The sequence below is a fragment of the Podarcis tiliguerta genome, assembly GCF_965153285.1.
Source record: "Podarcis tiliguerta genome assembly, chromosome: 1".
NCBI lineage: Eukaryota > Metazoa > Chordata > Lepidosauria > Squamata > Lacertidae > Podarcis > Podarcis tiliguerta.
The window spans coordinates 54,930,560-54,957,935 of NC_139534.1; the positions used below are offsets into that span (position 1 = coordinate 54,930,560).

Consider the following 27,376-nt stretch of genomic DNA (forward strand, 5'->3'; position numbering starts at 1 on the left):
CCCCTTCATGGGGAATGTTGTGGGGGCTTGAGCACCCAGCCCCCCCCCCCCCATCCAGCATCTATGACGGGCAGAATTGATAAGTCCTGGGCTTTTGAGGAAATGTTCTTGTTTTGCAAAAGCTTCTAGAAGTGTTAAAACTGCTGCATGAAAGACTACTTTGGAAATCTCTCTTCAGCAGGGAGTAAGAGCATCACTATTTCATGCAGCCTTCAACTTCAGTAAACTTTGAATATAAACATAGCCGTCAGTATGTGTTTGACAGAAAGAACCAGCAGCATATAAGCCGCCTCAGCAAGCTAAACTTTTTAAAAAACAACAACAAACCATTGGCTTTGTGTCTCATTGAAGCTATTCAAGTCAGAAGAACACAGTATGAATGTGTGGTAAAAGGATAAGCTTCCAGACCCATAATCCTACAGGTCCACCAGCCCCATCCATCTCCTGCCCTGTCTTGGATTCAGATTCCCCCTCCTGCCACAAGCCTCCCTAAACAGGTCTCTTACTTATTTTGAGACAGCACTGGTCATCTGTTTAGTCCTTTCAATTTGCATCTCATCTTTTTTCTGCCATGGAACCCAAGGCGAGGAACATGTGGTTCCTAGGCATCCTGTCAGGAACCACAAAGAAAGGAGGAGGCTAGAGCGCCTTCTAAGGTTGGTTAGTGAAATGACCCCACCCCCAAGGGATGGTCTGGCAACACAACAAAACCTGCTGTTGTAGTCAATGCTATAATTGATACAATTATAGTACCCAACAAGTCACTACACTTTCTTGTTGTACCTTGAAAGGAGAGTTTATCTGTGATGGGAAGAGCTGTGCACCAGTGTGTGTGTGTGTGTGTGTGTGTGTGTGTGAGAGAGAGAGAGAGAGAGAGAGAGAGAGAGAGAGAGAAATTGATGCTGAACATCAGATTTCTTATTCTTCTGCTATTCTACAGTATTTATGAACTTTCATTACAGTTGGGTTCCCTTCTGAATTTAATTTAATATTGGACTTCTTGACTGCCACACAATGCCTGAAACTAGTGCATCTTTCCACAATTGATTTATATATATATATATAAAAGACAAGCTTTATTGAAGTATTCAAATGGCATAGGGTGTTGGTTTTTTTCATTCCATTTTTCATTCCAAAAAAAAATTTTTTTTGAAGGAATATCTCCCAAGATGTGTAATGGACTTTGGTTCTTGAAAACCAATATCAAATATATCTATTTAATAATTCAAAACAATGAGGGTAGACTGTTTTTCAACTAATTCAAAAACTTAATGGGAGACAAAAATGTTAAGACTTCCACTTTAAAGAGTTGCATTTTCTGACATATTAAACATCCTAACTTGGTACCTGCTATAATACTGGCTTGTTTGTATGATTCACAAAAATATAGCTCTGTTATTAAACAAAATAAATGTAAGTGAAATACAACCTAAATTCCCACACTAGGAGGATACAATATAGGTCTGATTCCTAGAAAAATAACACTCTAGAGAGAGGGAGCAATAAACTGTGGTTTGGCAACACAGATATGTTTAAGTCCATTTCTTTCAAGGGACTTAAGCACACCTGACTGTGTTGGACTGTGACCAGATTTTGCTGGGAATGAAGCTCAGAGAGAGAGGAGGCTTATTCCTCAGTTCCCTTTTCAAATCTTCTTAAGGTTCCCTTTTGATAGGAGAGGTTCGCAAAGTCTACACAGCGAAGGGCTCAGATAGAAGACTCCAGGCCTTCCTTCTTGCCTGCAGTTAAGGCTGGGGAGCCTGCGATGTGCTGTTCATTCTGCCGCCGCTTGCACTCCAACCACACCATCACTGGGTTGACCAAAGCCAGAAACATTAGGACTACAAGACCAATATTCACCTGGAAAAAAGAGATGCACTATTAATATGCAGGCGGCAGCTTCTAAAAATGTTCCTTTCTGGGGGGCTCTAGGAAATGTGAAGTGTCTGAGGCTAGCACCTAGCCTAGAGAGCTACCTGGGTCTCTATGCCTGCTCTGCATAGAGGCAGAAGGGAACAGGTGTATGCAAGTGGCAGGCGGAATGAAGGCTTTGAATCAGCCAGGCCTATGGCAGCCACTTATGCAGCACCAAAAAAGAGGAAATGCTTCAGCACCACTCCCCGCCCAAAGGACAAATGAGGACAGAGACTTGCATATTTCCATATGCTAATTTATAACTATATGTGCAAGTTCAAAAAATGACTCTATTTCAAATAAAAAATGCAATATATCTAGTCCTACTTGGGACAACAGACCAGGTGCCCTGTATGCTGAATTTGCTGTCCAGGTCCCCTGCCCATTTAAACTCGATTTGGGCTAATAGACTTCGCCCTGAAGAGCAGGACACACTCAGGCCCAGATATATCGGTATATTACAATACATGGGGCCTGGCCTTTTGCCTGGTCAACAGAGTAGTATGTCAGGTCTCCTAGCTCCATGTTCACTACCGTCTGTTCCTCAAAGAAGTAGAGATCCACATTTGGAGTACTGACTGTCCCGTGGTGAAACAGACTCATTAGGGCACAAAACACTCACATAAAAGGGATCCCCATTGAGTGGGCCCCTGATGAGCGAGAAGCAGGGGTATTGCAGGAGAGAAACCACGGCTGAGAGCCCCATCACCAGGCCGTAGAGTTTCCCAAAGTGTTCCAAGGGGAAGCTGCCAAGACACAGAGTGGGGGAGGGGGAGGAAGAAGGACATGGAAATTGTGACATGGCATGTCTAAGCGGACTATCCTCCTCACAGTGACTTGTCACTATGTGCTGCTTCTCCACCTCCCATCCTTCTATATTTTTATTTCTTTTCTTTTTGACTTCCGTGTTCCTTTCCTTCCTCATCAGGAGGAAGGACAGCAGACCTGCATCCCTCATATGGTCAAGGAACAGGGCAGGACATTTGTTTACAGTGTCTGCATCACTATTTCATGGCACCCACATACCCTCCAACATTTCTCCAATGAAAATAGGGATGTCTCATTCTATAATGATAATTTTATACCCCACACATCTAACTGGGTTGCCCCAGCCACTCTAGGCAGCTTCCAACCAGCAGCAGAGCGTGCTCCCGAGGGGTGCATGGTGCGGATGGTGCCCTCAAAGGGGGTGGAGTGAGCCACTCATGACGGACATTTGGCGTGCCACCCGTCTGCGACTCCCAAGCCTCCCCCAAGCTGTCAAAACGAAGGGGGAAGGGGGGAATGCCACTGGCAAAGCGGCGCAGCTCCCTCCGCTTACCCCGATGACTCAAGGTAGGCTTGGGAGTTGCGGGCAGCACACCAAATGCCAACCCCCCCAGTGAGGGCACCCGGGGTGGTCCGCTCCCACCCACCCCCTTCCTATGCCCCTGCTTCCAACATATGTAAAGACATAATAAAACATTAAACATTAAAAAAGTGTCCCTATACAGGATTGGCTTCAGACGTCTCAGGGAGCAGATAACGCCATACCCTCCAACATTTCTCCAATTAAAAAAGGGAAATCGTAAGGAAAAGTGGGACATTCCAGTTTCAAATCAGAAACTGGGATGGCTTCTCTAAATCAGGGACATCCCTGGAAAATAGGGACACTTGGAGGGTCTGCACCCACACTGCAACAAAGGGCTTTTCATTAAATCTATTGAAGGAAAATTCCATGCTAACATGTGGCCTGCCTCCTCAATGACTAGCTTAAAATGAAAACATCCAGCAGATTTAGCACTCATACTAAGCCCTTTCCTCATATCTGCTTTCTTTAGTATTTTAAGCCAAGTGCAACAGTCACTTCTCATACACTGCCATCATAGCATAACTGCAAAACATTAAAATGCCAGATAAATAGTTCATCTTGTCCAGTCTCTTGCGTCTGACAGAGACAAGCTCTAGAAAGGTATCTCAGCAGGGGTCTACAAACCCAGAAGACATAAATTGTGCTATGAACTGTGGAAGCTGCTCCTAAAGCAAGATTCTGAGAACTGCAGCCATTTATTATTAGTATAAATTGATATTTTTAGCCCTCTTGCGTGTGGGGAGAATCTTGAACAGCCTCTGTTTCTGCTAAAAAATTCAAAACCAGAGGAGTCGGTAGAGAGGGGAAAAGGATTTCAGTGAACAATTTTCTGTAATTGATTGTTATTCTGCACTACTACCAGTTCCTCTCAGTGGCTCCAAGTACCATTCACTGAGTATCAAAACTTCCTTCTGCTTTCATCCTTCCCTTTCTCTTTCCCCCGCCCCTAATCCCTCCCTCCCAAACCACACTTTCCTCTTTTCACGGAGAGGCCAGTTACTTACGCAATGGCTAAGAAGGCAGCATTGCCCCCGTAGAGGAAGGAGCGGCTCAGAACTTGCAGGATAAACGTGGCGTACTGCACAGGCAGCACCGGAATAGAGGCACAAATTGAGAAGGCCACGCACTGCAGCACTGTGATGACCAGTGACAGCACACAGGAGCGCAGGTCCGCAAGGGAATCTGGCACCCCTGGAAACAGAGAATACAGACAGAGGTGAGCAGGACCAAAGGAGACCTCGGGGCATCAAATATCCTTGATGGGCAGTCTCATGAGGAAAGCAAAACACACACACACACAACGGGACGTACCTTGCGAACTCCCTTCCTTTTTATGTCCACGTTTGTGACGGTCCAGGATAAGCCCATTCCAGGGGGCACAGAGGACTCCACAGAACTGGGTGAAGGCAAAAGCATTGGTGTAGCTGCTCACTGTTGACAGAAAGAATTAAGACAAAAGGATGACAAAACCCTCTTCCCGTCAGCACAAATATGTGCCAAGATTTTCATACATGTAAGCCATTATTAGATGATGGCAAGAGACTAGGAGGAATCAAAAGTCAGGAGCCCTTAGTTCTCCAGTAGTTCCAAGCAAAATATTTTGAAGAACTACCTCTTCTTTCTCAATAGGAAGACTATCACCATCAGGAGGGGCTTCCCCTCAACTCCTAGACCAGGGCAGTCTCCTGGCACAGCTATTTAGCTAAGTCATTACAACACCATTTTAATTCTATTTCAGCAACTTTTCCCTGAGGTCAAGAGCACTGCTGAGACAAGATGGCCTTCCTCTCATGGTGAGAGAAAAGGGAGTCAGCAGCACCAAATACAAGAGACTGAAAATAGAGGCATGCCTCAAAATTGTACTGAAATTATGTGGGCTGTATCCACCATTAAGTCATATTTAGCGTAGACTCATTGCAATGAATGAGTACAACTAATTTAGGTCCATTCATTTCAAGAGCTCTACTTTAAACATAACATACCCTTCCAACATTTCTCCGATGAAAATAGGGACATCCCATTCCATACTGGTAATTTTAATATTTATACCCCACACTTCTTACTGGGTTGCCCCAGCCACTCTGGGCAGCTTCCAACATATAAAAAATAAACATTAAAAAAACTTCTCCGTACAGGATTGCCTTCAGATAACTTGTGGGGGTCAGGTAACTCCATACTCTCCAACATTTCTCCAATGAATAGAGGAACATCCCAAGGAAAAGTGGGGCATTCTGGGATCAAATCAGGAACTGGGACGTCTTCTCTAAATCAGTGACGTCCCTGGAAAATATGGATATTTGGAGGGTCTGACAGAACTTAAGTTGGCTATACTGTATATGGAACTTTGATGGAACAGAGAAAAGCCCCACAGGTTTCGATGGAAACCTTCCTTAGGTGCACAATAATTCAATTTATTAATCCCAATTACAAAACATCTCCCATAGTGTGTTTTTTCCCTTCTAGTCTACCTGCCCCAAGACAAAGGGCAAGACCCAATGTTAGCCATAATTAGAATAAACACATTGCAAACAAGAGATTGAGGTCCACTGATTTCCCTGGGTCTACTATGGCTATGGCTTAGTTGGATCTCACCCAATAACTCTTATCCATCTCCACACACATATTTTTGTTTGTTTCTTACATATCATAAATTTGGGGCTAAATTTTCCCAAAAGAGCCCAGGGAGGCAAGAAACAGCATCAATACAACATAGTTTAAAATAAAGTAATAAAAACACTTAAAAACATAGACACATAGCCTCACAGCTAATAATCTCAATAACAACAACAATAATTTTATTATTTATACCCCGTCCATCTGGCTGGGTTGCCCCAGCCACTCTGGACAGCTTCCAACACATATAAAAACATAATAAAATGTCAAAAATTAAAATAAAGTTTCCCAAGAACAGTATTTTTCAGCTATCAAATGTGTGGGTGGACAGAAATGTTTTAAAATTCCTCCTGAATGTTTATACTGAGGGTGACAGCAAAGGGAGGGAGATTAATCTGCAAGCAAGAGAACCTCTTAATCCCCACCCGATGGTTCCCTGCCCCTTTCCCAATACTCTCCTTACCAAGGGTGGCGTCTCCCTCAGCCAGCTGTGTCAGCATGGGGTTGAGGGTGCCAATGAAGAGATAGTGGCGCAGCTGCATCACCGACAGCCACACCAGATGCCAAAAAAACAGTTTGGAGAAGACACAGCTCCAGAAGGAAACAACAGCTGGAGCCTTGAGGTTTGCTGCAGTCTCAGCATCTCCTAAATAAATCAAAAAGAGGGGACAGGAGGCATGTGTAAAATCTGAAATGATCTTTATGTCACACAGTACCTTGCTACTATTTCACTGCTGACAGTCATACCAAAGTGAGAGCCCTTTCTAGGCACAAATCAAATGCACATCCATTGGTTTTTTATGAGGGCTTCTAAGCAATTATCTCCCCATGCAGAGGCCTAGAGAATCTCTCACCCAGGGGTGAAAAATGGGCATGCAAAGTTGGTTCTGGTATAGGACTTACATTTTGTCAGTAGTGATGCTATGGATAAACATGATTAAGTATGGCTGAAATCTTCCAGTCATTAATTCACATGCCCTGGGGAAAACCACTAAGAGCAAACAAATGAGTTAACTCTTCCTACTTGCCTGCCCACCCAAAAAGGAATAGCTGACTGTGATGCTTCAGAAGACTTGAGGTCTTATTCTCTAGCAGGAATGATGAGCATAGATGACTGCCTGTGAATTACTAGTAGCGCAGGGGTGGGTGCGTAGGATCAGGGCCGGATTTAGGTTTGATGAGGCCCTAAGCTACTGAAGGTAATGGGGCCCTTTATATAGCAGGTGGGGCCCATTATTTACATCATAGGAGCCTACACAACACAAAACACTGTTGCTGTATGTAGGTTTTATTTTATTTGTTTTTTATATTATATTTTGGAAATGTACATCCAGGGTTTTTTCCTTTAATTTTTTGGGGGGCCCCAAGAGGGTGGGGCCCTAAACTATAGCTTGTTTAGTAAATCCGGCACTGGGTAGGATTAAGAAGGGTTAAAGGAACTGACTTGACTCTTGAGGTCCCTGGTATTGAATCCCCGCTTGCTCACTGGCTCTGCTAAACACAGCACTTTCAGACATTTGAGGGTAAGAAATGAGGTATATGAGCCTGACTACAGAAACACATAACCTCTTCTTGGAACAAATGCCAAGTGAAAGGTATATCTGACACCCTCAAGCCCCCATAAACTGCACTTACTTTGCAGCAGATTTACTCTATTTTTAAACATATTTTCCCAAATGCAACATTCCCATCCAATATTAAGGCCCAGCTAGAATCTCTAACCACCAACCTTGGAACTGGTCTCAGTCCCTACCTATGCCAACAAGCCCTTTGTTGGTGGAATTTTCTTCGAGTGCTGGGTCAGCATGCAGATTATCCGAGTCCTCTGCATCATTCTCATCCAGGACTTTGGGGCTACGTTGCTCCTCATAGGTGCGATACGAACTGGACCTCTTGTGACAGCTCACTCTGCAGACACAATTAATATGACTGGTATCCTGGGGACTTATTTCCCATACAAAGAATGAAAACCCAAGTTCCACATGTGCAAAGTGAGAAAGACAGGGCGGTACAAATACAATTTATTTGTTCTTTCAGATGATGCACCATGACAGAAAGGTACAAAATCACAATGGCATTGATCATAACGCCAAGTAAATAGAAATTGCCATTAAATGCATAAACTATAAATGGATGATTCAACATATAAGAGAAAAGGAGTACAGGAAACTGAGAACTCAGCCTCAGATTAGTTTATCTCTATTGCAGCAAATACGTTCACCATGTGTTTGAGCCAACAACATTCCCTTCTCTCTTCATTCCTTCAGATTTCTTATTTGATAGTGGTGAGAAATGGGAAGTTTCATTCCAAACCAGTTCACTGCTCACCAGTTTAGGCTGGGAGTCCTCTACAAACTTACTTGGGAGTGAGTTCCATAGAACTCTGAGATTTAAGGCTAAACGACACATTGCACGCAAACAGGTTTAACATAGCCCAGTGAACCTTTTCGAAGCGGCAATGCTGCTTTCAGGGAGAACAATCAGGAGCATAGAAATGGTAAGAGGGAGGGGATATGTGTTTAAAATCCTACAGGGGAGGCAATTTGCTCCAGGGGGTAATTTGGGGCAGAAAAAGGGCAGGTGGGAAAAAGGCTGAGCATCTTCCCATCAGATGCTTCTCTACCACCCCCCCCCCCCAGGCTTTACTGCTTCAAAAAGGGCTGTAGTCAACATGTATTTGCTTGCTGTGTAGTTTGGCCCTTATGTCAATGTAAATTTCCAACTAAGCATGCAGAGGTCTGGGGTCTTAGGGATACCTGCCTCAACTGCAGGCATCCTGAAACAATGGGTTCACTTTGGACTATATTTCCTGCATCCTTTCAATGAAGGCCATGCAAATGCTGTTTAATTAGGGCTTTTCTGAAGATGCTACAAAATGGCACCTGAGCTGCTCTCCAAACTGGTGTTTTCCCCCCCAATGGAGCTTGGGATGGTGATGTTGGGAGACAGCCACAGTAAAAACTGTGCAGGGTGTGAATCCTATCTTTATCGATTGGGCAGAAGAAGTTGTTAAGCTGCTCTTTTATCTTTAATAGCAGCACGTGAAGAAAGCCTGCAGATGAAGCTTTTCTCATCATGGATATAAACATCACCTGCCAATCAAGCAGTATGGTTACAGTGGTCCCTGAAGAGCTGGCAACCCTATACGAATCCCAGAGCACTGTGCCTGCCTGGAGAAGCATTCAGAAAGCAGAACTGTCTTTTAAAAATAACAGTGGATGGAACCCACTGGGGACAGCTTCTTTCTTCTACCACCACCAGGGTTTTAGGCAGCACTTTGCGAGTTTGAAGTAGGAAGGAAGAAAGGAATGGAAGGAGATAGAAAGGGGCTCAGGATCTTAGCGAGGGCACACAGGGGAGAGAGCTGTGTATCAGACTGAAGTACAGGCAAGTGCAGCTTACCCATATGTATATCCTGGGGGCAGTGGATATGGAATATGGCTGCGGGGCATCAGAAAGAAAGTACGGATCAAGTGCCAGGCACTGCAAGCAGACATGAAGAGGAACATGGTTCTCAGCGAGAGGCCTTGTTCATACAGCAGCTGTAGACAAATAGCACAAACCTGAGTTAGCGAAGCTCTGCGTTGACTGTAATCTGTGTGGTGCACAGATTGCTTGCTTGGCTTTGGGCTCATGTAGCAGATTATCTGCCTGTCTTTTAACAGTGGGAGACAGATCCAACCCACAGTGTACAATTCAATATAAGCAGCACTACTGCATGTCTTCTGCAATTCCCATTCATTTGAACAGGAAAACGTACTGGTGGACTGTGCTCTATTTTTAATTATGATGAATCTCCACCTGAGACACCAAAATGCCTTGGACCAGTCACTAGCTCTCAGGCTCATTCTTTCATTTGCATAACAGATTTATCTGGTCACTCAATTTGATTTGATCTTTTTTTATAGAATTCCCCAGGCCCAGCTACTGTTTCTAAGCAGCTTATGCATGTCGTCACAATAGAGCCAAATTATATGCGATATCAAAATGTGTCTGCATTTAGTGTGTAGTGTTTAATAGGGGGAAAACACAATAAAAATGTACTTCTTGAAAAACCTTACTTCCTCATAACAATAGATAGCCCAGTGCTTCCAGACACCGTGCCTAAGTACCATAAACCACCGCCAGCAAATCATGCCTCACATTCCCTTCTTAGAGCACAGTTTTGCCATGACCATGCTCTCAGAAACATGGATTTGAGTAGCAACATAAAGGTAAAGGGACCCCTGTCCATTAGGTCCAGTCGTGGACGACTCTGGGGTTGCAGTGCTCATCTCGCTTTATTGGCCAAGGGAGCCGGCATACAGCTTCCAGGTCATGTGGCAAGCATGACTAAGCCGCTTCTGGTGAACCAGAGCAGTGCACGGAAATGCCGTTTACCTTCCCGCTGGAGTGGTACCTATTTATCTACTTGCACTTTGATGTGCTTTCGAACTGCTAGGTGGGCAGGAGCAGGGACCGAGCAACGGGAGCTCACCCCATCGCAGGGATTCGAACCTTCTGATCAGCAAGCCCTAGGCTCTGTGGTTTAGACCATAGCGCCACCTGCGTCCTGAGAAGCAACATGGTCACATGCATATACAATGCTGAACAATGCTGGAAATAGAACCCTTGTGAGCTGACGTCTTCCACGCTAACTATAGCCCTGCTTCCTCTTAGCTGAAATCACGCTTAGGATACTGCACCCTTCCTCTGCTTTCACTACATCCCCATATTCTCTGTCCTCGTGTGGCTGGATTTTGGTTTGTGTCATCAGGAGTGCTGCCTGCTGCTTTCTGTGTGGTGGCTCATGTGCTCTCTCTACAGAGAATGGTGATCCCTTAGCTCAATGCATATCTGAACAGTCTTAATGAAACTGGTGAAAAGAGGCGACTGTTAATACTAACAGCACAGAGACTGTCTTCCACCAGGTGTAGGGAGCCTATGATGTTGATGTTAAGTATTGCACATACAGTATCTCCAGGAATCCAGTCAGGAAGCTTTGGGCTATATGAGATTCTACAGAAAGACCCAATTGAGAAAATCAAATTTGGCCAATAAGTCGAAGGCAAATGGTAAATGAGGATATCCACCATGGTTCAAAAACATCTAGGATATCCTTATTTACCCTACAACTCCCCCTATCCCTGAGCATTGGGCCATGGTGCTTGATGCGGATGGGAGCCGCAGTCTAATGACCTCTGAAAAGCACACTGGCTATCCCTGGGTGAAATGTTGTGATCACACATTGAAATTGAGTTGCTGAGTCCCTGACTAGCTGAAGACACAGGACTCAGAGCCAAACAAGATGCATCAAGCAGATGCATTCCCCCCCCCCCCCATGGTGTATTTGTTATCTTTACTGAAAAATAGTCCAGATCATTATGAGTTTAAGAGGATGAATGGAAGAGGGTGTTTAACCTTTTTCCTTCTTCCTGCTTGCCCACTCAAAATTGCTGCCCCATCCAGCAGTCCTCCCACCTATGAAGGAAAGAGTGTTCCTCTGCAGGAGAATAGCGGCTGGAGGATATTTGGAGTAGACAAATGCCAGTAAGAAAAAAAAAAAAGGTTGAACAGCCTCTCTCCCATTATTATCAAGGCGGCATTGTTGTTGTTGTTGTTGTCTAGTTGTTTAGTCGTGTCCGACCCCATGGACCAGAGCACGCCAGGCCCTCCTGCCTTCCACTGCCTCCTGCAGTTTGGTCAAACTCATGTTGGTAGCTTTGAGAACACTATCCAACCATCTCCTGCTCTGTCGTCCCCTTCTCCTTGTGCCCTCAATCTTTCCCAACATCAGGGTCTTTTCCAGGGAGTCTTCTCTTCTCATGAGGTGGCCAAAATATTGGAGCCTCAGCTTCAGGATCTGTCTTTCCAGTGAACACTCAGGGCTGATTTCCTTCAGAATGGATAGGTTTGATCTTCTTGCAATTCAAGCACACTCCAAGTGGATTCCCCAAGAATCCCGAGAACTGTAGTTTGTTAAAGATGCTGCGAATTATAGCTCTTTGAGGGTTAAACTACAGCCCCCAGTGTTCTTTAGGAGGGGGGAAATCTGATTTGATTGTGCTTTCAATGTATGGTGTGTACTGAGTCTAGCTCACAGCTGCCCCGTGCTGGTTTTCACAGGGAAGACAAAGAGTGTTGGAATAACAAGACAGGTGACTGTGCCATATCTTATTATTTGGCCTTGACCTTCAGCTATGACCTAACTAGGAATTAGCTGAAAGCGCAAGGATGACCCTTCACATACAATTTAGCTGCTTATCGGATTAATAGTCTCGAATTGTCTCAGGGTCACTACAAGCAGCCTACTTAATTCTCCAATGTCCTGCAGCAAAGTGACCAACAGTTTGCTACTCTAATGCTCTTGAAAAGGCATGGGTTAGCTTATCTACGGTACAAGCATAATACAACAGCTTCTAAAGGAAGTGTTTTTTATCATTATGTAAGTGGAAAATTAATCAGGTGGGGATGAAGAGACAAATGTGTTGCATATGTTCTTGCTATTAAGTGTTGAGAGTTAATCCAGTTTAGAAGCCCCCAAAGATTAGAGGAATAAGATACCTAGCACTTGCCAATTCTATCCATGCAGACACCCAGATATTCAATAAGAAAGACATATCACATGATGTCAGAGAGTTGTAGAATTTTTCTGACCAGAGAGGTTGAAAATGTATCTACTGGAGTTGGGACCTTTTGGAATCTCAAAATCTTTCTCCATCCACCTGTTTTCCTGTCTTCCTATTTTTCCTCATTCTTCTCCCTCCACCCACTTAAATCACTATCTTTCCTCCTCCCTTCCCCCCATCATCTCCCATCCTGGACTGTTTGTTTCTTTCTTTCAGTGTCCAAACCAGTTGCCAGTTCAGGCCATTCAAGAGCTAGCCAGTGGCTCAATCAATGCTATTAAGTTAGGTGGGACAAAAAGGTGGCGATGCTAGAGTCCAAACTTCCCTTTCCTGTGAAATTTCTGAGGGTTCTATGACTAGGCTGCTGACTCAACATCTTAGAGGAAGAAGAAGCACTGTCATAACACACATCATTTCTTAGGAGGAAAGCCCACAACACAGGATTCTGGTGCTTGTTTTTCCTAAGTGTGGCAATTTTTAGGAAACAGTCACTAACCTTGATGACAAGAAAAACTGCAGAGGAAGAGTCAAAGGCCCCATTGTAGAGGGTAATGATGGTTGAGCGGTGTTTTCCAAACAGATTCCCAACCTGGAGAGACAAATAATATGTCAAAGCAAATTGACTACTTTCCTGGAGGGGGTCAGCAGATCACAGCCAAAGGGCCTAGTTGCCGGTGAACTTTAATATGTTAGAGTATGGAGGCAGGGACAGGGTGCCCCAAAGGTTCTCCTGTAAAGAATTTCCTCTCCCAGCTCCCTCCCCATTAGGATGTGTGAGGGAAGAGCATCAAACCTGCATGTTGGTGAGGATAAAGAGGATCCCACCGACAGAGAGAAACGTCACTGCTGGGAACAGCATCAGCGCAGTGGCTGTACCGGAAGAAAAATTGATGGAAGGGCATATCAGCAACATAGGCCTACCATGCTCATAAAACAAGACACAGCTGGGCATCACATCACTCTAAGCAGTGGTGCCACTGCAAACTTTGAACTGCAGGAACTCATAACAACCCCTATAGCAGGCATGTCCAACAGGTAGATGGTGATCACTGGATGTCTGTGGTAGATCACTGGTAGATAACTGGCTCCCCCCAAAGAAGATCAACAACCCCTGAAAACGGACCTTCATCCTCCCTAAAAAAAGCTCAGCAACTTCAACCTGAACCCCAAAAAGGGGGGTAGATCACTGCCAGTTTTTAACTCTGAGTAGATTGCAGTCCCTTGGGAGTTGGCCACCCCTGCCCTATAGCAACATCCCCCTAGATATATTACACACACACACACACACACACACACACACACAGTGCAGCAGTACATAGCACAATGCCCAAATTATTAGGACCAGCTGGCAATAATAGAAAAGTGAGTCAGCAAAGTTATATTGATTAGCATGTTGAACTTTGGCTGTGGAGACCTAGGTTCGCATCCCCAATCAGCCTTTAGCTATTAAATTAGAAATACAAAGAAACTTGCAATTAAGTATTATCTAGCATGAAGTAGGAACCCCATCCAAGGAAAGGAAAGAAGTACCCAGCCTCTGCTTTACTGGTTCCCTCTTTTTCCTTCTTTGTTTATCTGGCCCCAAAATGTCTGAAAGCCTTGTTATCACCTTGTTAATTTGCCAGAGTAAGGAGAGAATATTAGTTATCCTGACAAATGAAACAGAAGTCCTAATGCTGCATTCTCCTCTACTTTTGATCCTAAATTTCTTTTTCTTCTTACAATCTTGCTGGTGTGTGCACACAGAAGCAGCTCAGTACTGAAAAATGAGACGTTCCAGTGCAATAAAAGGAACTTGTACTCCTCAAGCCATCTCTTGCTACAATTCTCCAGTCAACATATTAATACAGGGCAGCACACTGTGCTATTCTAAATTTCTATGCCAGCTCAGGGGGCTCAGAATGCAGCAATGGGAAGGATGAATCCAGTTCACTTGCTTTTTGGTGTTTAGCATTTGAGAAAGACTAGCACAACATGCCAGGAGTGTGTGGAAAGAGGCAAAACAGGAACTTACTACAAATGCAGATTGTAGTTAAGATCCCACCTCATATGATTCCCCTTTCCAATCTTTAGAAATATTTGGAGGATCCAGCATAATTTTGGGAGACCTACACAAGCAATAATAATAATAATATTGGACTGACAGCTATCTAGCAACACACAAAGACTGAACGTCTCTCAAGATGGAGAGCTATAGCAGCATGGTTTCTCTCTCCCTGCAGCCATTGATATAGACATTGAAACTCTTGTACATCACATCATACATGTGTACTTAACACACACACACCCTTTCTCTTCCACATTTACAGCCATCCCTTGATTATAGGTGATGCTAAGGCACACTTCTAAAACTCATGTCTGCACTACACACACACACACACACACACACACACACCTACCTTCCCAATATGAAGACCCACCCAGTCATCTTTTGCTCCTCCACACAAAGCCATACAAAATGTATTTAATTAGGTATATGTTAAAATCATTTCTACCCCACCAGATGCACTGGATGGGTGTTTTCACATATACAACTCTGCATCAAGCTGACCCAGCTTGCAACATAACATAGTATCACGTCTTTGATTGTTCTGAAGGACAACAGCAACAGTTCCCAACAGTTTCAAGCCTAACACTGGAACTATTGTGTCCAGAATTTGTACCCCTACAAATCTACCTAGATAAGCCCAGCTCTTCATCCAGGAACACTCACCTGCTGAGGAGAATGCAATGAGGAGAGTACCAGTGGTGTAGGCAGATCTGGAAGACAAAGAGATGCCCTGAGCTACCAAATGGGCACTGGGCTGTGGACACGTGGGCAGCAAGGTGAACTACTTCCTCCCTTCATCCCCCATCAGACACAGTGAGCATCCATCAGCTTCCCATCCTTTTGGTAGATAGGCAGGCAGCTGTGGGAGCCATGGGCATCGGAGGAAGAAAGAGGAATCAGTAAGATGGAGATTGGAATTGAGAGATCATTTGAAAATAGAAATAGACTGGTGGGGAAAAGATGAAGGAAACCATGCTGAGGAACAGAATAGAAACTGAAATTAGAAAAGAAGAGAGACTCAGGCAAAGGCACAGCCTGGAGGGAGTTGGACCAGGGGCAGGTTTAGGGGAGTGTGACTAGTTCTGTTGTACCGGGTGTGGAGTTTTAGGGGCGCTGCCAAGGACACCACAGCTAGGATTTACAATGGAGTGCAAGAGGCATCGAATTTTGGTGTCACACAGGATGCCACTGAAATTTGAGACCCCCAGATCTGCCTCTGGTTGGATTGTTAAAAATTGTCCTCCATTTTTGTTTAGGATTATGAGAAAGAATGATGATGATGATGATGATGATTTATTACTTATACCCACCCACATGAGAATGTGAATGAACATTAACTCTAGTTTAGTTTCAGTTCAGATACTGATAGACAAACTACATGAAAGTTATTGCTTGTCTTCTGTCTCTAATATACAGGTTCTTTTTTTAAAAAAGGCAAATGGCACTGGGTGGGTGATAATTATTGGAACTTAAGCAGCTGTGGAGAAACAATTTTAACCATATCCTCCCCTGCTGATTCCTTGGGGAGTCTTCTGATGTTTTTGGAATGCTGCACCCATTAACATTCTTTTTGTACTAGGTAACACCCAGCAGATAACACCAGGTTAGGAAAACATTTCCACAGCTCTGCTTAGTTGGCCACGTGCCCTGCGATGAAAGAGGGCAAGAACCCAAAAGAGCCACCTCAGCACTACTCTCCTGCCCACATGGTTGATCAGTTCACTCACATGAGCCGCATGACTTTGCCCACTCCATTAATACGCCCAGCCAGTTAAGGAACCTCACAAACTGCAGCCACAGCAAATACTAGCTTCCTGCGTGTGGTCATAGGAACCCTTGGACTTCCTGCCTCATAGGCTGGCATAAACATTGCTTCACTTGGGTATCCAGCTCAAAGAACAGGCACTGCAAAGGGCTCCCTGTTTGCAGCTGATCATAAATAAAATCTGTATCAGATAACAGGGCAAGATTGAACATTGACACCTCACTGCTGTAGGCTCACTAACCTCCCATCCCAGAAACTGCCCTCGCCACAATTTGGCATGATCACCAGGGGAACACAGATTGGTTTGATTCACAGCTAAAATGTACTTGGGCAGAAGTGCTGTATATAATCAGCATGTTTTGCAGTGAGTTTCATATATGAATTATGTGCCGTGTGAAGAACCATTTTATTTTGTCTGCCCTAAATCACCTGCCAGTCATTTCCATTGATAACTACACCACACCCAGTTATTTTATGGTGAAAGAGAGGGGGAAGCGTCATTGTCTCCCTGTTCTCCTGTCACTATCAACTGATAGGGAATTTAGAAACATCGGCTCAGGCCCTTGTTTGTGAAGGGTGAGCTGTGTGCATTTCATGGATGCACCAGGTTCCCCACACAAGTGAAGAATACAGGCATTTCAGATTTTATTTCAGGTAATATTGACTCCAGAAGCACATCACTTCTATTCCCCACCCCCAAGGTGGAAAAATAAGATTGGTTTTGAAGCCCTGACCATTAGAAGGCTCAATGGTTTCAGTGTGAAAACTGCTACAACTTCAAATGCAGCTAGGTAAAAAAATGTCAAAAGTTTCCAATTTCCATCTTAAAATAAAGTCCAGGAGCTCGTTATACCTGTTGCCCACAGCCTAGCCAATCTGTGTCCAGCACATGCCTGCACACTTGCTATGCAGCTAGTTCTGTACACAGCCCAAATAGAAGTCAGAGTTGTCAGATGAAAAACTGCAGCTGCCACAGTCTCAAGGAGTCTTACGAATAGGCCCTCCAAGCCATGGACAGCTGCTAGTTACTTTTCTAATACTTCCTGCTCATCCTGTGAGACCCTATCTATCCCCAGTCAGCCTGCTCTCCCCTTCACTGCTTCGGTCAAACTTTTTTAAATTTGAGGAGACGAAGGAACTGTCTTTCAGAAACTGAACATGTCAATGCAAACTAAAAATGTGCATGCATGTGTACTCAGTTACATATCCTGTTCATTTATTACATAAGAGGGAGGCTGATGTTTTGTATGCAGCAGTCTGCAGAGGCCTCATGCAAAAACTAGCAAAAGTTTCTGACCTTCCTCCCTTGGGTATAACCTCCCTCCCTTGACAGGAGCAGCAAGCTGTTTATTAGAGTTATGTGAAGATTAGTACTAAATCAAGAGAAACTTCGCAGTACTCATATGGAGGCAGTCTGGGCTGTTAAAGATAACAGGCATTTTATCATTCTAGCTGTCTGACAGCATGCACAAGAGCATGGGTGGAAGATAAGGAAAGAATCAGGAAGGAGGGAGGGATAGAAATGTGCATAGAAGTGAATTTCTGACCATCACAGTTCCTGTCTGCCCAGCATATGCCAAGTGTTTGGGACTCCACCCATCCCACCTAAAAAAGGGACTGGAAGAATAGACAGTAAGAGTGGCCTGAACCACTTCAGCCTATAGGTAGGCATCACGTTTTAGATGATAAATAAATGTTGGGGAAATTTTGTGCAGATTTGTGTCTGCTTTGCTCCTCTTTTGGTGATGCAATGTGAGTAGTCACCCTAGGACCCACCCTCCAGAATACTTCAGTCCCTGAATCAAGTTTCAGAGAGTGAACTTACTTCAGTCTAGGATTACTCACTCTTAATCTATAAAGGATTTTAAGTGTTGCATTGCAGGGTGGAATTCAGCAGGTTCCACTTCTCACATCTTCTTAGGGCTGTGGTGGTGGAAGAGTTCGCTGCTGCCCAGTTTCTCCCCACTACATGACTATTAAAGGCAGGGGAGCTCTTTAATGGCAGGCGCTGGCAATCCTGCTTCAGTTCCACAGAAAAGGCAGAGAGCTCAAAGCAGGGAAAATGAGAACAGGTTGTGCCCCAACACTTACATGGCAAGCAGACGTGCTGCTGTGGTACCAAAGCGGTCAAAGATGTAGCCTGTTGGGAAGGTCATGAAGTTGTTCATGAAGGAGCCAATGGTGAAGATGAGGGAAAACTGCTCATCCTGAGCACTGCAGTCTGCAAAGGGACAGAGAATTCAGATATGGTCCCTAATGCAATTCAGTCCTATGTATAAACCCCCAAGCCCATATTTACTGTGTGCAGAGCTCAGACTCAACATACTTTAGATTTTTATCTACTGTATGTCTCCCAGCCTAACACACCCTGTCCCACATGCAAAGCAAACCCCTAGCACCATATTGTTCATAGCCAGTACCCAGTTTCCAAAAGGAGAGGAGCCAGGATCAAACCCTCCTGATGAAAGTTTCACAGCTTCTCATTTGACAGCCCTTAACCTCAGATTCCTTAAGTGCTGGCAATGGTTGCAGTTACTTAAATGTTTTGAAAGGGCACCCTGCGGGTACTTAAAAATACTCACTTTATTACTATGGTTGAGCCCTGGCACTGAAAGCCTGGCATGTCCTGGGGAGCATTTGGTGTTGCATTAGACTGAACCTACATCAGTGCTCCCCTTCCAGCCTTCAGTTCAGGACATGGAAACAGCAACTTTCCCTCCACATCCCGAAATGCTCCTTGTTCTGTTCCTTGAACTTTTTGCAGTCTACCCATTCACAAAATGTAACGCAAGAATTATTTACAAGCAAGTGTACCAGCCTGCGGGGTGGAGTGCTTGCTAAGGAGCACATCTGTTAAGGCAGAATGGGCTCCAGCTGCCACTCAGTATGTTAGATTGAATTCCTTTTTTCAGATGAACCAAACCTGCCATTCCAAGCCACAAAGCCTGCATGAGAGGAGCACGGTAGGAAAGTTTGTATCCTTGCAATGAGGTGCTCACATCACAGTGAGAAAACCTATAAAATGAGTGCTGTACTCACAGGGGCATCACTCGGGATGATGTATGGACCACACCAGCCAGTCTCCAATGGTACTTCTGAACCAGCATGAATGTCTCAACACATTCATGAGTCCAGGGGCAGGGAACCTGTGACATTTTGTGGACTCCAGCTCCCATCATCCCTCTCCATTGGCCATGGTGTCTGGGACTGATGGGAGTGAGGAGTCCAACAACTTCTGGAGCACCTCACCTCTGCCATAATTCATACACTCTCACACCCACTCTCTGTGCAGTTCCAAACTAACTCCCTATGTCAGACCTGCTCAACATGTGACCCACCAAGCTGAATGCAGACCACCAGCTATGCATGGTTATCTGCCGCAGGCTTGGTAAAACTCATTGATTTCTGCTGCCTGCAAAAGCAGGGTTATCAAGCATCTGGCAGTTCACAATACATGAACAACCGTCTGCATTTGGCTTGGTAGGATTACAAGTTGTGCAGTCCTGCCCATACAGCTGTTTGTGACTCCCAACTAGCCCAGTATGTGTATAAACTCAGCTTCCCCTTAGAAGCAGACCCCCACCATCTGATCTTACCTGTGACATTGCTTGTTTGATTGGCAGCTGCAGACATACACAGATCCTCAAAGTAGCGCATATCCTTGAGGACGTACACCAGGGATGCCCATCCAAAAATGACACCCGCAAAGCACATGCATTCCACTAGACCTGAGAGTAGCGTGGCCAGACGTTTGGCCGTGCTTGAGCCCCGAAGCTCCATGGCGCGTCCCTGTTGATCCTGAGGAAATTCCTTTTCTGATCCTGCAACCAAAGAGAAAATGTAGTCAGTGAAATATGTGGAAAACTAAGCAGGGAGTATCCAAGTTGCTCAGTAGCAAGCAGCTGCTTCTGCAGTGAAATGTGTAACAGCATGCATGAGTTTATAAGGGGAGGCTGGCTGAAGATGCTGGACCTAGTAGAGAGGCAAAGGGGGAAATGAGGAAGCAGATTAGTGGTAATATCATAAGACCATGAGCAAGGACCAAGCAAGCTCTCTACATCTACAACACAAGGAAACAATCATAAGAAGAGAAAGAGAGACAATATAAGAATGTGTAAAATGGACACAGAATAGGTTTGTGAATAGCTACAGTGATCCTTGGGTTTTGGCAAAGCACTCTATTTTTAAATGGAGTGCTTGCAATAATAAAGAGAATTTAAAGCTCAGGCTGCTTACAAAAAACAGTTGGGGAGTTCAGTTATGAAGCTTCCAAGGACAACTAGCTTATGGGCAGATGCAGAACAACTTGGCACTGCCCTTCTCTATTGATCTGTTGTGAGAAAGCCCTAGCTGCACCTCAGGAGCACAGAAACGAGACCAAACTCGCCTAGCAAGTCAGAGGATAAAGATAGCTAAACTTACAGGATTTCATGCGCTAATATTGGAAGAATCTGGTGACTTGGGACTGGTGCATGTTGCTGAGTGCACCCAGTTCCTTTGAACTCATTGCCTCTCTTCAGTGTAACTATATTGCAGTGGAGTTGGGTAAAATCTCTGGAGCGTACTCCATGTCATTATAGGGTTCTCCTTTATGTAACTTTGTTCTCCTTTACCTTGCAGTGGGACAATTCACTCCGACAGTGGCCTACCCAGTGACCTTCAAGGGGGTAGGGTTTATACCCTACTTCCCACATCAAACACTCAAGCAACCCTACACCACACCATGCCATACAAGCCCTCTTGCGGCAATGACTTTGCTGCAGGATTTCTCCAGGTCTCTGGTTTGTGGTGGTAGGGAAAGCCCTCTGTGCTATTGCAACAAGACTGAGCTGCTGCTGCTACATTGGCTTGAAGTACACTAGTTAACAACAATGTTTTAATAAATGTTACATTTCATTTAAACAAAAAAAAATATGATAGCTTGGCTTTCATAGAAAAGGTCAACAAAGCTGTATCTGGGAGGGGTGGGGTGGAATCTGCTTGTTTTTTTTCTTTTACTACAGATTCCACCAAAATGTGTCTCTCACACACTTTTCTGCAGAAAGGAAAGCTGGTGAGTGATTAACAGGGTGAGGTGGGAAGTCCTTGATCAAATCTCTCCGTGGCCAAGAAAGTACCGTATTTTTTGCTCTATAAGACTCACTTTTTCCCTCCTAAAAAGTAAGGGGAAATGTGTGTGCGTCTTATGGAGCGAATGCAGGCTGCGCAGCTATCCCAGAAGCCAGAACAGCAAGAGGGATCGCTGCTTTCGCTGCGCAGCGATCCCTCTTGCTGTTCTGGCTTCTGAGATTCAGAATATTTTTCTTCTTGTATTCCTCCTCCAAAAACTAGGTGCGTCTTGTGGTCTGGTGTGTCTTATAGAGCGAAAAATATGGTACTTCTTTGCCTTAGGCAACCCCGTTGTTTTTCAGAGTCAAACAAGATAGGCCCTGCCATGGAAGTATTTTTTAAAAAGAAAAATGGCCAGCACATGGGGGCTGAGTGAAATTGGCACCAAGGTATCAAGGGGGTAGGGGTTTGATCCTTTGCCTCACCGTAATCACAATCTTCCTCCTTGAATATTTACAGTGGGAAGAAGTTAGCACCAAGGGCCTCTGATCAAGGGCAGACATTGGTAATATGGGACCCTGGGCAAGGACAAGATCCCACCCCACCCCACCCAAATATGCCTTATTTTCACAATAATTTCTTTTGGTTACTGTACCCATAATGTTTGCACACACACCCTGGCTTGGCACCCCATGTAGAGAAAACCACCTGCAGCACCCTAAATCTGGCCCTGCTCTGATCAGATCAGGGTCACAGTGTGGGGGGTAAGCTTCAAGTCTCCCTCCACACCATGGTTCCAATTATAAATAAACGTTGCATTATATCCTTGCTAAATTTCATGATAGAACAGCAGCAGGCACGCACCCTAAAAGCCGCTTCGTGCATTACCCTTACACTGTAAGAACCTGCATGTCGGAAAAAGCATGAAATCTATGTGTTGACATCACATGTGACTATTGCACAGACACATTTCACTGCCTGTCCACACACAGCTTCACAGTACTTATACATGAAGCAAAATAAACATGTATACAATCACTGTCTGCAACGATGTACATCCAAGCGTCACACTTTCTCCTACACACACAAGTCCTTAATACAAAACAATGAATTCAACATTGGACAACACAGCCACACTTTTCTAATGGTATCTGATATGGAATACGCTTTTGAGTTTTGAATCCGCACCCTGTACAGTTCAAGTAAGCAAAGACAAGTCATTGTTAACAAAATAATAATAATGCATTTTTATAGTGCCATCAGGGTATTCTTCACTTAACAGAGAGAGACCCCTGCCCTGAGAAGCTCACAGTTTACATTTAGACTACTGGCAGCAGGAGAGATTACAGAGAGATGGAAAAGTGTGACAAGGGTAAGAAGGCATGAAAGATGAGCTTGTGCAGTTACACGTGATGATTGATTGCACATATGATCATTGCTAAACAGGAATGCACCCTCTCAAACTCCCTCCAACATTCACAGATTCACATCCTGCCATCTGTTTAACTTAAGACACCCAACTTTCTGTCAATCACCTATCCTCCTGCTTGACATGTGCCTATGCCACCAGTTATCCCCTCACTTATCTATATTTCTACCATCCTCCTAGCTTTTGCTGGCAAGCTCATCACCATGGTATTTCTTCAGTGCTGTATAATAAGCAGAGAGATAGGTTTGGTCTTTGGTTATTGTGGTGGGTTGCATATGGAGAGAGAAAGTGTGTGTGTTTGTGTGTGTGTGGATGTGGGGCATGTTGCATTGTATAACCTTCATAGCTGCAGCTTTGTCTGTGAATCATTAATCACACATTCTTTTAATAAAAGCCTGTTCCCTCTCAGCTGTGGGTGGTGGTAAATGTTAAAAATAATGTTCCACATTTCTGGGGCCCGTTCAATCCAAGCCCTATCAACATGTTCCACCTAAATTAACTACCCAAGCTGAGCTTTAATGGCTGGTAAATAAACTACATCACATCTCAATCACTTAGAAGAGAACTGGGACCCAGCTCCACAGGGCTAGACCTAGTTTGATCCAGGTACTCTCTGCTCAAATAGAGACTCAGGCTTCTTCTACTATAAACATTGGGACCATGCTGAGTAGGATGTGAGGGAGGAGTACCAGAGCAACAGACTCCCTTTGGGATACTGATCTCACTATAGGGTGTCTCAAGTCAGGAGGATATTGTCAAAAGCTAAATAAAAACCCAAGGATGAATTATTCTACTGGAAACATATAGTAAACAGACTAGTAGAAAGCTAGTAAGCATCACTTCCTTTCACTTGTCAGTTCATCAACCCAAATCAAAACATCTTACACATGCCTGCCCTGTATTTGTCTTGTTTTCTTCTCACACCACTCAGCAGTTGGACTCGAAAAGCCAAAGTAGGGCAATATTTATTCATTTATTTATTGTTAAAACTATGTGCCACTTTTCACCACATGGGTCTCAAAGTGGCTTATAATAAAATATACAATGTACAACATTAAAAACATAATTAAACCTCCGATAAACAAAAATTAGAGAGTTTTGACCAGGAGTCCAAACTCAGCAGGGGCAGTGCCCCAGATGTGGGAGGGAGTGCCATAGAGTTGGGCCCACAACACTGAAGGCATGGCTCTTCATTGGCATGTCATGCTTCTGGCCCATAGGGAACCACTAATAGTGCTCCCCACACACAATGACCTCAGTGACCAACTTGGGTATGCAGGGTAAGGTGGGCCTTAAGGTACCTTGGACCGAAGTTATTCAGCTATTTGTAGACTAGTACAAGAACCCTGTTTAATTTGACCCAGTTGCAGACAGGAAGCCAGGGTGGGTCTTTTTAACACCAGCGTCATGTGTTGGCAGTAGTCTGTTCCTGCCACCAAACTACTGTTGACTGCAGCATTCTGCACCAGCTGAAGCTTCCAGACCAGACACTAAGGCAGCCCCACATACAGCATGTTACAATAATCAAGTATTGAGGCTACCAGTGCATAAGCCAGAGAAATCAGGTTATCCCTATCCAGGCATGACCATAACTGACGTACCAGGCAAAGTTGATAAAAGGCTCTCCTAGCTACAGAAGCAACCTGAACCTCAAGTGACAATACTGACTCAAAAAGTACCCCCAAAGTATGGACCTGTTTGTTTAGAGGGGGTGCAACCCCACCCATGACAGGAAGCTAGCCTTTTGCCTGGATGTGAGAACTGTTCTCCCACAAGGTCTCTGTCTTCACAAGGTTCAGACTCATCTTATTGGCCTCATTCAAGTCCACCACTCTTTCACAGCCTCTCCTGAGTCAGATGTAATGGAGAAACAGAGCTTGGCATCCGCAGCATACTGATGAGACCTTGCTCCCAAAACTACCATTCCCAATGGCTTCATATAGATGTTGGACAGCACAGGGGAGAACAGAGTGCCCTCCAGGACTGTATACTGCCATGGGGCTGAGAAGCAGTCTCCCCATCATGCTGCTTTCTGGACATGACCCTGCAAGTAAGAACAGAACCACTGTAGAACAGTGCCCCCAATAACCAGCGCGCAGAACCAGGCCAGGAGAATCACTTGCTGAGAGATGCAGCAAAAGAAGTGGGGTTGCAGTCCCCTACCTTTTTCCTGATAAAGGTCATCCATCAAAGCAACAAAGGCTGGTTCAGTCCCAAACTCAGATGTGAAACCAGACTGAAATGAATCTAGATCATTTGTCTCCTCCAGAAGCAGCTGTAGCGGCTCCACCACTGCCCTCGCCACCATCTAGAAAAATGCAGGGCTAGCAACTGGCCAATGGCTGTTGCATTCCATTGGGTCCAAGGTTGGCTTTTTAAAGAGTGGACACACTACAGACTCTTTGAGGATGGGGATAGGAAGAAATGTTTTTATTTGGACTTGCTGCCTTTCTCCCACTCCTTGCTCCTCCTCCTCCTCCTCCTCCTCCTCCCACTCCAGATTCTTGCTTAATCTCATTTCTTCCACTACCATGACACCACACACCTCGATATCTCTTTGCATCCCCTCAGTTATATTTATTACCCACTCAAGTCTATCCAGCAAGGACTCTTTTTACTCTCTGATCACCTCCCCTCACTTTCCTGAGTCATTCTCAATCTCCCAAACACGTATCTCTGTTCCTTCATGCCTCACAGCAGCATCTGGTTCCCCTTAGAATCATTCAGCTATTTTCAAAACTTCCTCATATTTTCCCCATAAACATCTTACCCTTGGCTAAGCTCTCATGGGCTGGACACCTGCCAGAGAGTGAAGAGGGGCAAGAGATGCTGCTGACCTGCGTATGCGCCTCATGTCTCAGAAGTGACATGGTTTTCCACAAGCCACTCTCAGACAAGACCCGAAAGACACACAGCTGCCTCCAGAGAGTGAGACCTTTGCCAATGAAGGCAGGTCCAGTCAGCAGAATAATGAACAACAGGAAGCAGACACTGGACTGGGACCACATGCAACTTAAGAGAATGCCCAGAGTCTCTCTCCTCCCTTATGTCTCCTCCCTCCTTCCCTAGAGGAAGGAAACAAATGTTGAAAGAGGAGATCCTCTGGTGGAAGAAGTCTCAGTCAGACAAACGATGGCACTTGTGATGGGTACACTGACACATATTCACCAGTACTGTCACATTCATGCATAGGCTGCTGCCCCAGATCTCTCCCTTACTCAGTTTCTACCCAGATATTTCACACAGCATTGGCTTTTTCCTGTGAGATACCAGGACACTTCATGGGAAGCTGAGGTACACAGCAACGTCCTCACCCATAAAATAAATTAAATACATGTGGTGCACTTCACAAGTGATGAAATGCACATTTTGATCTACGCTGGAATTTATCTCTGCAAAAGAATATTTCACCACATAAAACGGCCCCAGAAGACCTTCCTGTAGTGCAGGTCTTCTTAAGTGTGACCCAGCATTTGGTGCTCAAACTGTGTGAAAGGGGTGCCAAAACCTCTAGCTTACAAATGTAACACCTTCCTTAAAGCTTATGGCTCAATATCTTGTTCCCCCAAATGCTGACCTTTTTCTCAGAAAATTGAAAAACCCTGAACCCTGGGCTTAATTTGAACAGGAGCTTGATTCTGCAATGGTTGGCGATTATATGGCACAACTGTAGAACTCTAGAGTTGCTAGGGGCAACATTTTACAGATGAAATTACACCAACTCTACCAAAAATAAGCAGGGTGTTGGATTGTTTGGTTAAAAATGTCCTGCAATATGGTATCAACAGTTCAAAAATGTACCTTAAGCAGCTGCAGTGTGTGTACGTAAAATAGCACAAGACCTTGGTGCACACATGTATGCTTTGACATCAGCGGAGGGCAACTTGTGGCTCTTGGCATAAGCACCATGCAGGTGGCAAGGAGGAGGAAAATGAGGGGAAAGGAGGGAAAGAGAAAGGAGTGGCAGAAAGAAAGAAAAGGGGCAGCTCCAGCTTCACACAGATTTAAATACTAACCCACCCACCATTGGTTTGCAGAGCCTCCCCCCACTGAATGTGGACCCTCAACAGATTTTTTATAAAAGGATTCACCACCCTAATTTACATGAATGCATGCTAGTGGCAAGATGCGTCCCCCCTCCTCCCCCATTTCTGCAGACCTGGAGTAGGCAGCTGAAACTCAAAAGGATGGCATAGCTAGGAACTCCCCCTAACAAAGTTCAAATAAGGCATTTCCCCAACAAAACAAAAATAGGCACTTACCAGGGGCTAGAACAGAAGGAGGGGCAGTTGGCATGTATGCAGAGGTGCTCTGAGCAGGCTCAGAATGCCTTATGCTCAACAGAGCTAACGCCCCGCAAATCTAACAACTGCCAAAACTTTCCCCTGGCTTTGCTGCTTCTCCACACCCTTCCCTTAGGACTACAATATGTGGAGTAGACAAATTCTCCGTTCCTATCTACCCAGACCCAGAAGTCTGCAATCCCTCTGCTCCTTATCTCAGCCACTTGACTAGGCTAGCAACCCGTTATGTAATGATGGGCTGGGCCAGCCCCAGCACTTGACAGAGAATCATAAATGGGCAACAAATTAGTTAC

At 44.7% G+C, this 27,376-nt stretch overlaps 1 protein-coding gene across 18 annotated transcripts in view; it reads right to left on the reverse strand.

Moving 5' to 3' along the window:
- Nucleotides 1-290: 290 nt before the first annotated feature.
- SLC43A3 (solute carrier family 43 member 3) overlaps nt 291-27,376 on the reverse strand; it is a 43,441-nt gene continuing 16,355 nt past the window's right edge. For 7 of the 18 annotated variants that reach the window (XM_083443168.1, XM_083443174.1, XM_083443164.1 and 4 more), the window contains 12 exons: nt 19,898-20,122; nt 18,393-18,522; nt 15,200-15,246; nt 13,280-13,356; nt 12,983-13,075; nt 9,281-9,420; nt 7,632-7,786; nt 6,342-6,524; nt 4,577-4,696; nt 4,270-4,456; nt 2,537-2,660; nt 291-1,860 (listed from right to left, as the gene is read on the reverse strand). In XM_083443168.1, the coding sequence (XP_083299294.1) occupies nt 1,708-1,860; nt 2,537-2,660; nt 4,270-4,456; nt 4,577-4,696; nt 6,342-6,524; nt 7,632-7,786; nt 9,281-9,420; nt 12,983-13,075; nt 13,280-13,356; nt 15,200-15,246; nt 18,393-18,522; nt 19,898-20,081 (1,593 nt within the window). In that variant the 5' untranslated portion in view covers nt 20,082-20,122 and the 3' untranslated portion in view covers nt 291-1,707. Of the gene's footprint in view, nt 1,861-2,536; nt 2,661-4,269; nt 4,457-4,576; nt 4,697-6,341; nt 6,525-7,631; nt 7,787-9,280; nt 9,421-12,982; nt 13,076-13,279; nt 13,357-15,199; nt 15,247-18,392; nt 18,523-19,897; nt 20,123-24,942; nt 25,088-25,549; nt 25,758-27,041; nt 27,276-27,376 lie in introns of those variants that run through there. The other 11 variants (XR_014511977.1, XR_014511978.1, XR_014511979.1 and 8 more) reach the window with 8 other exon arrangements.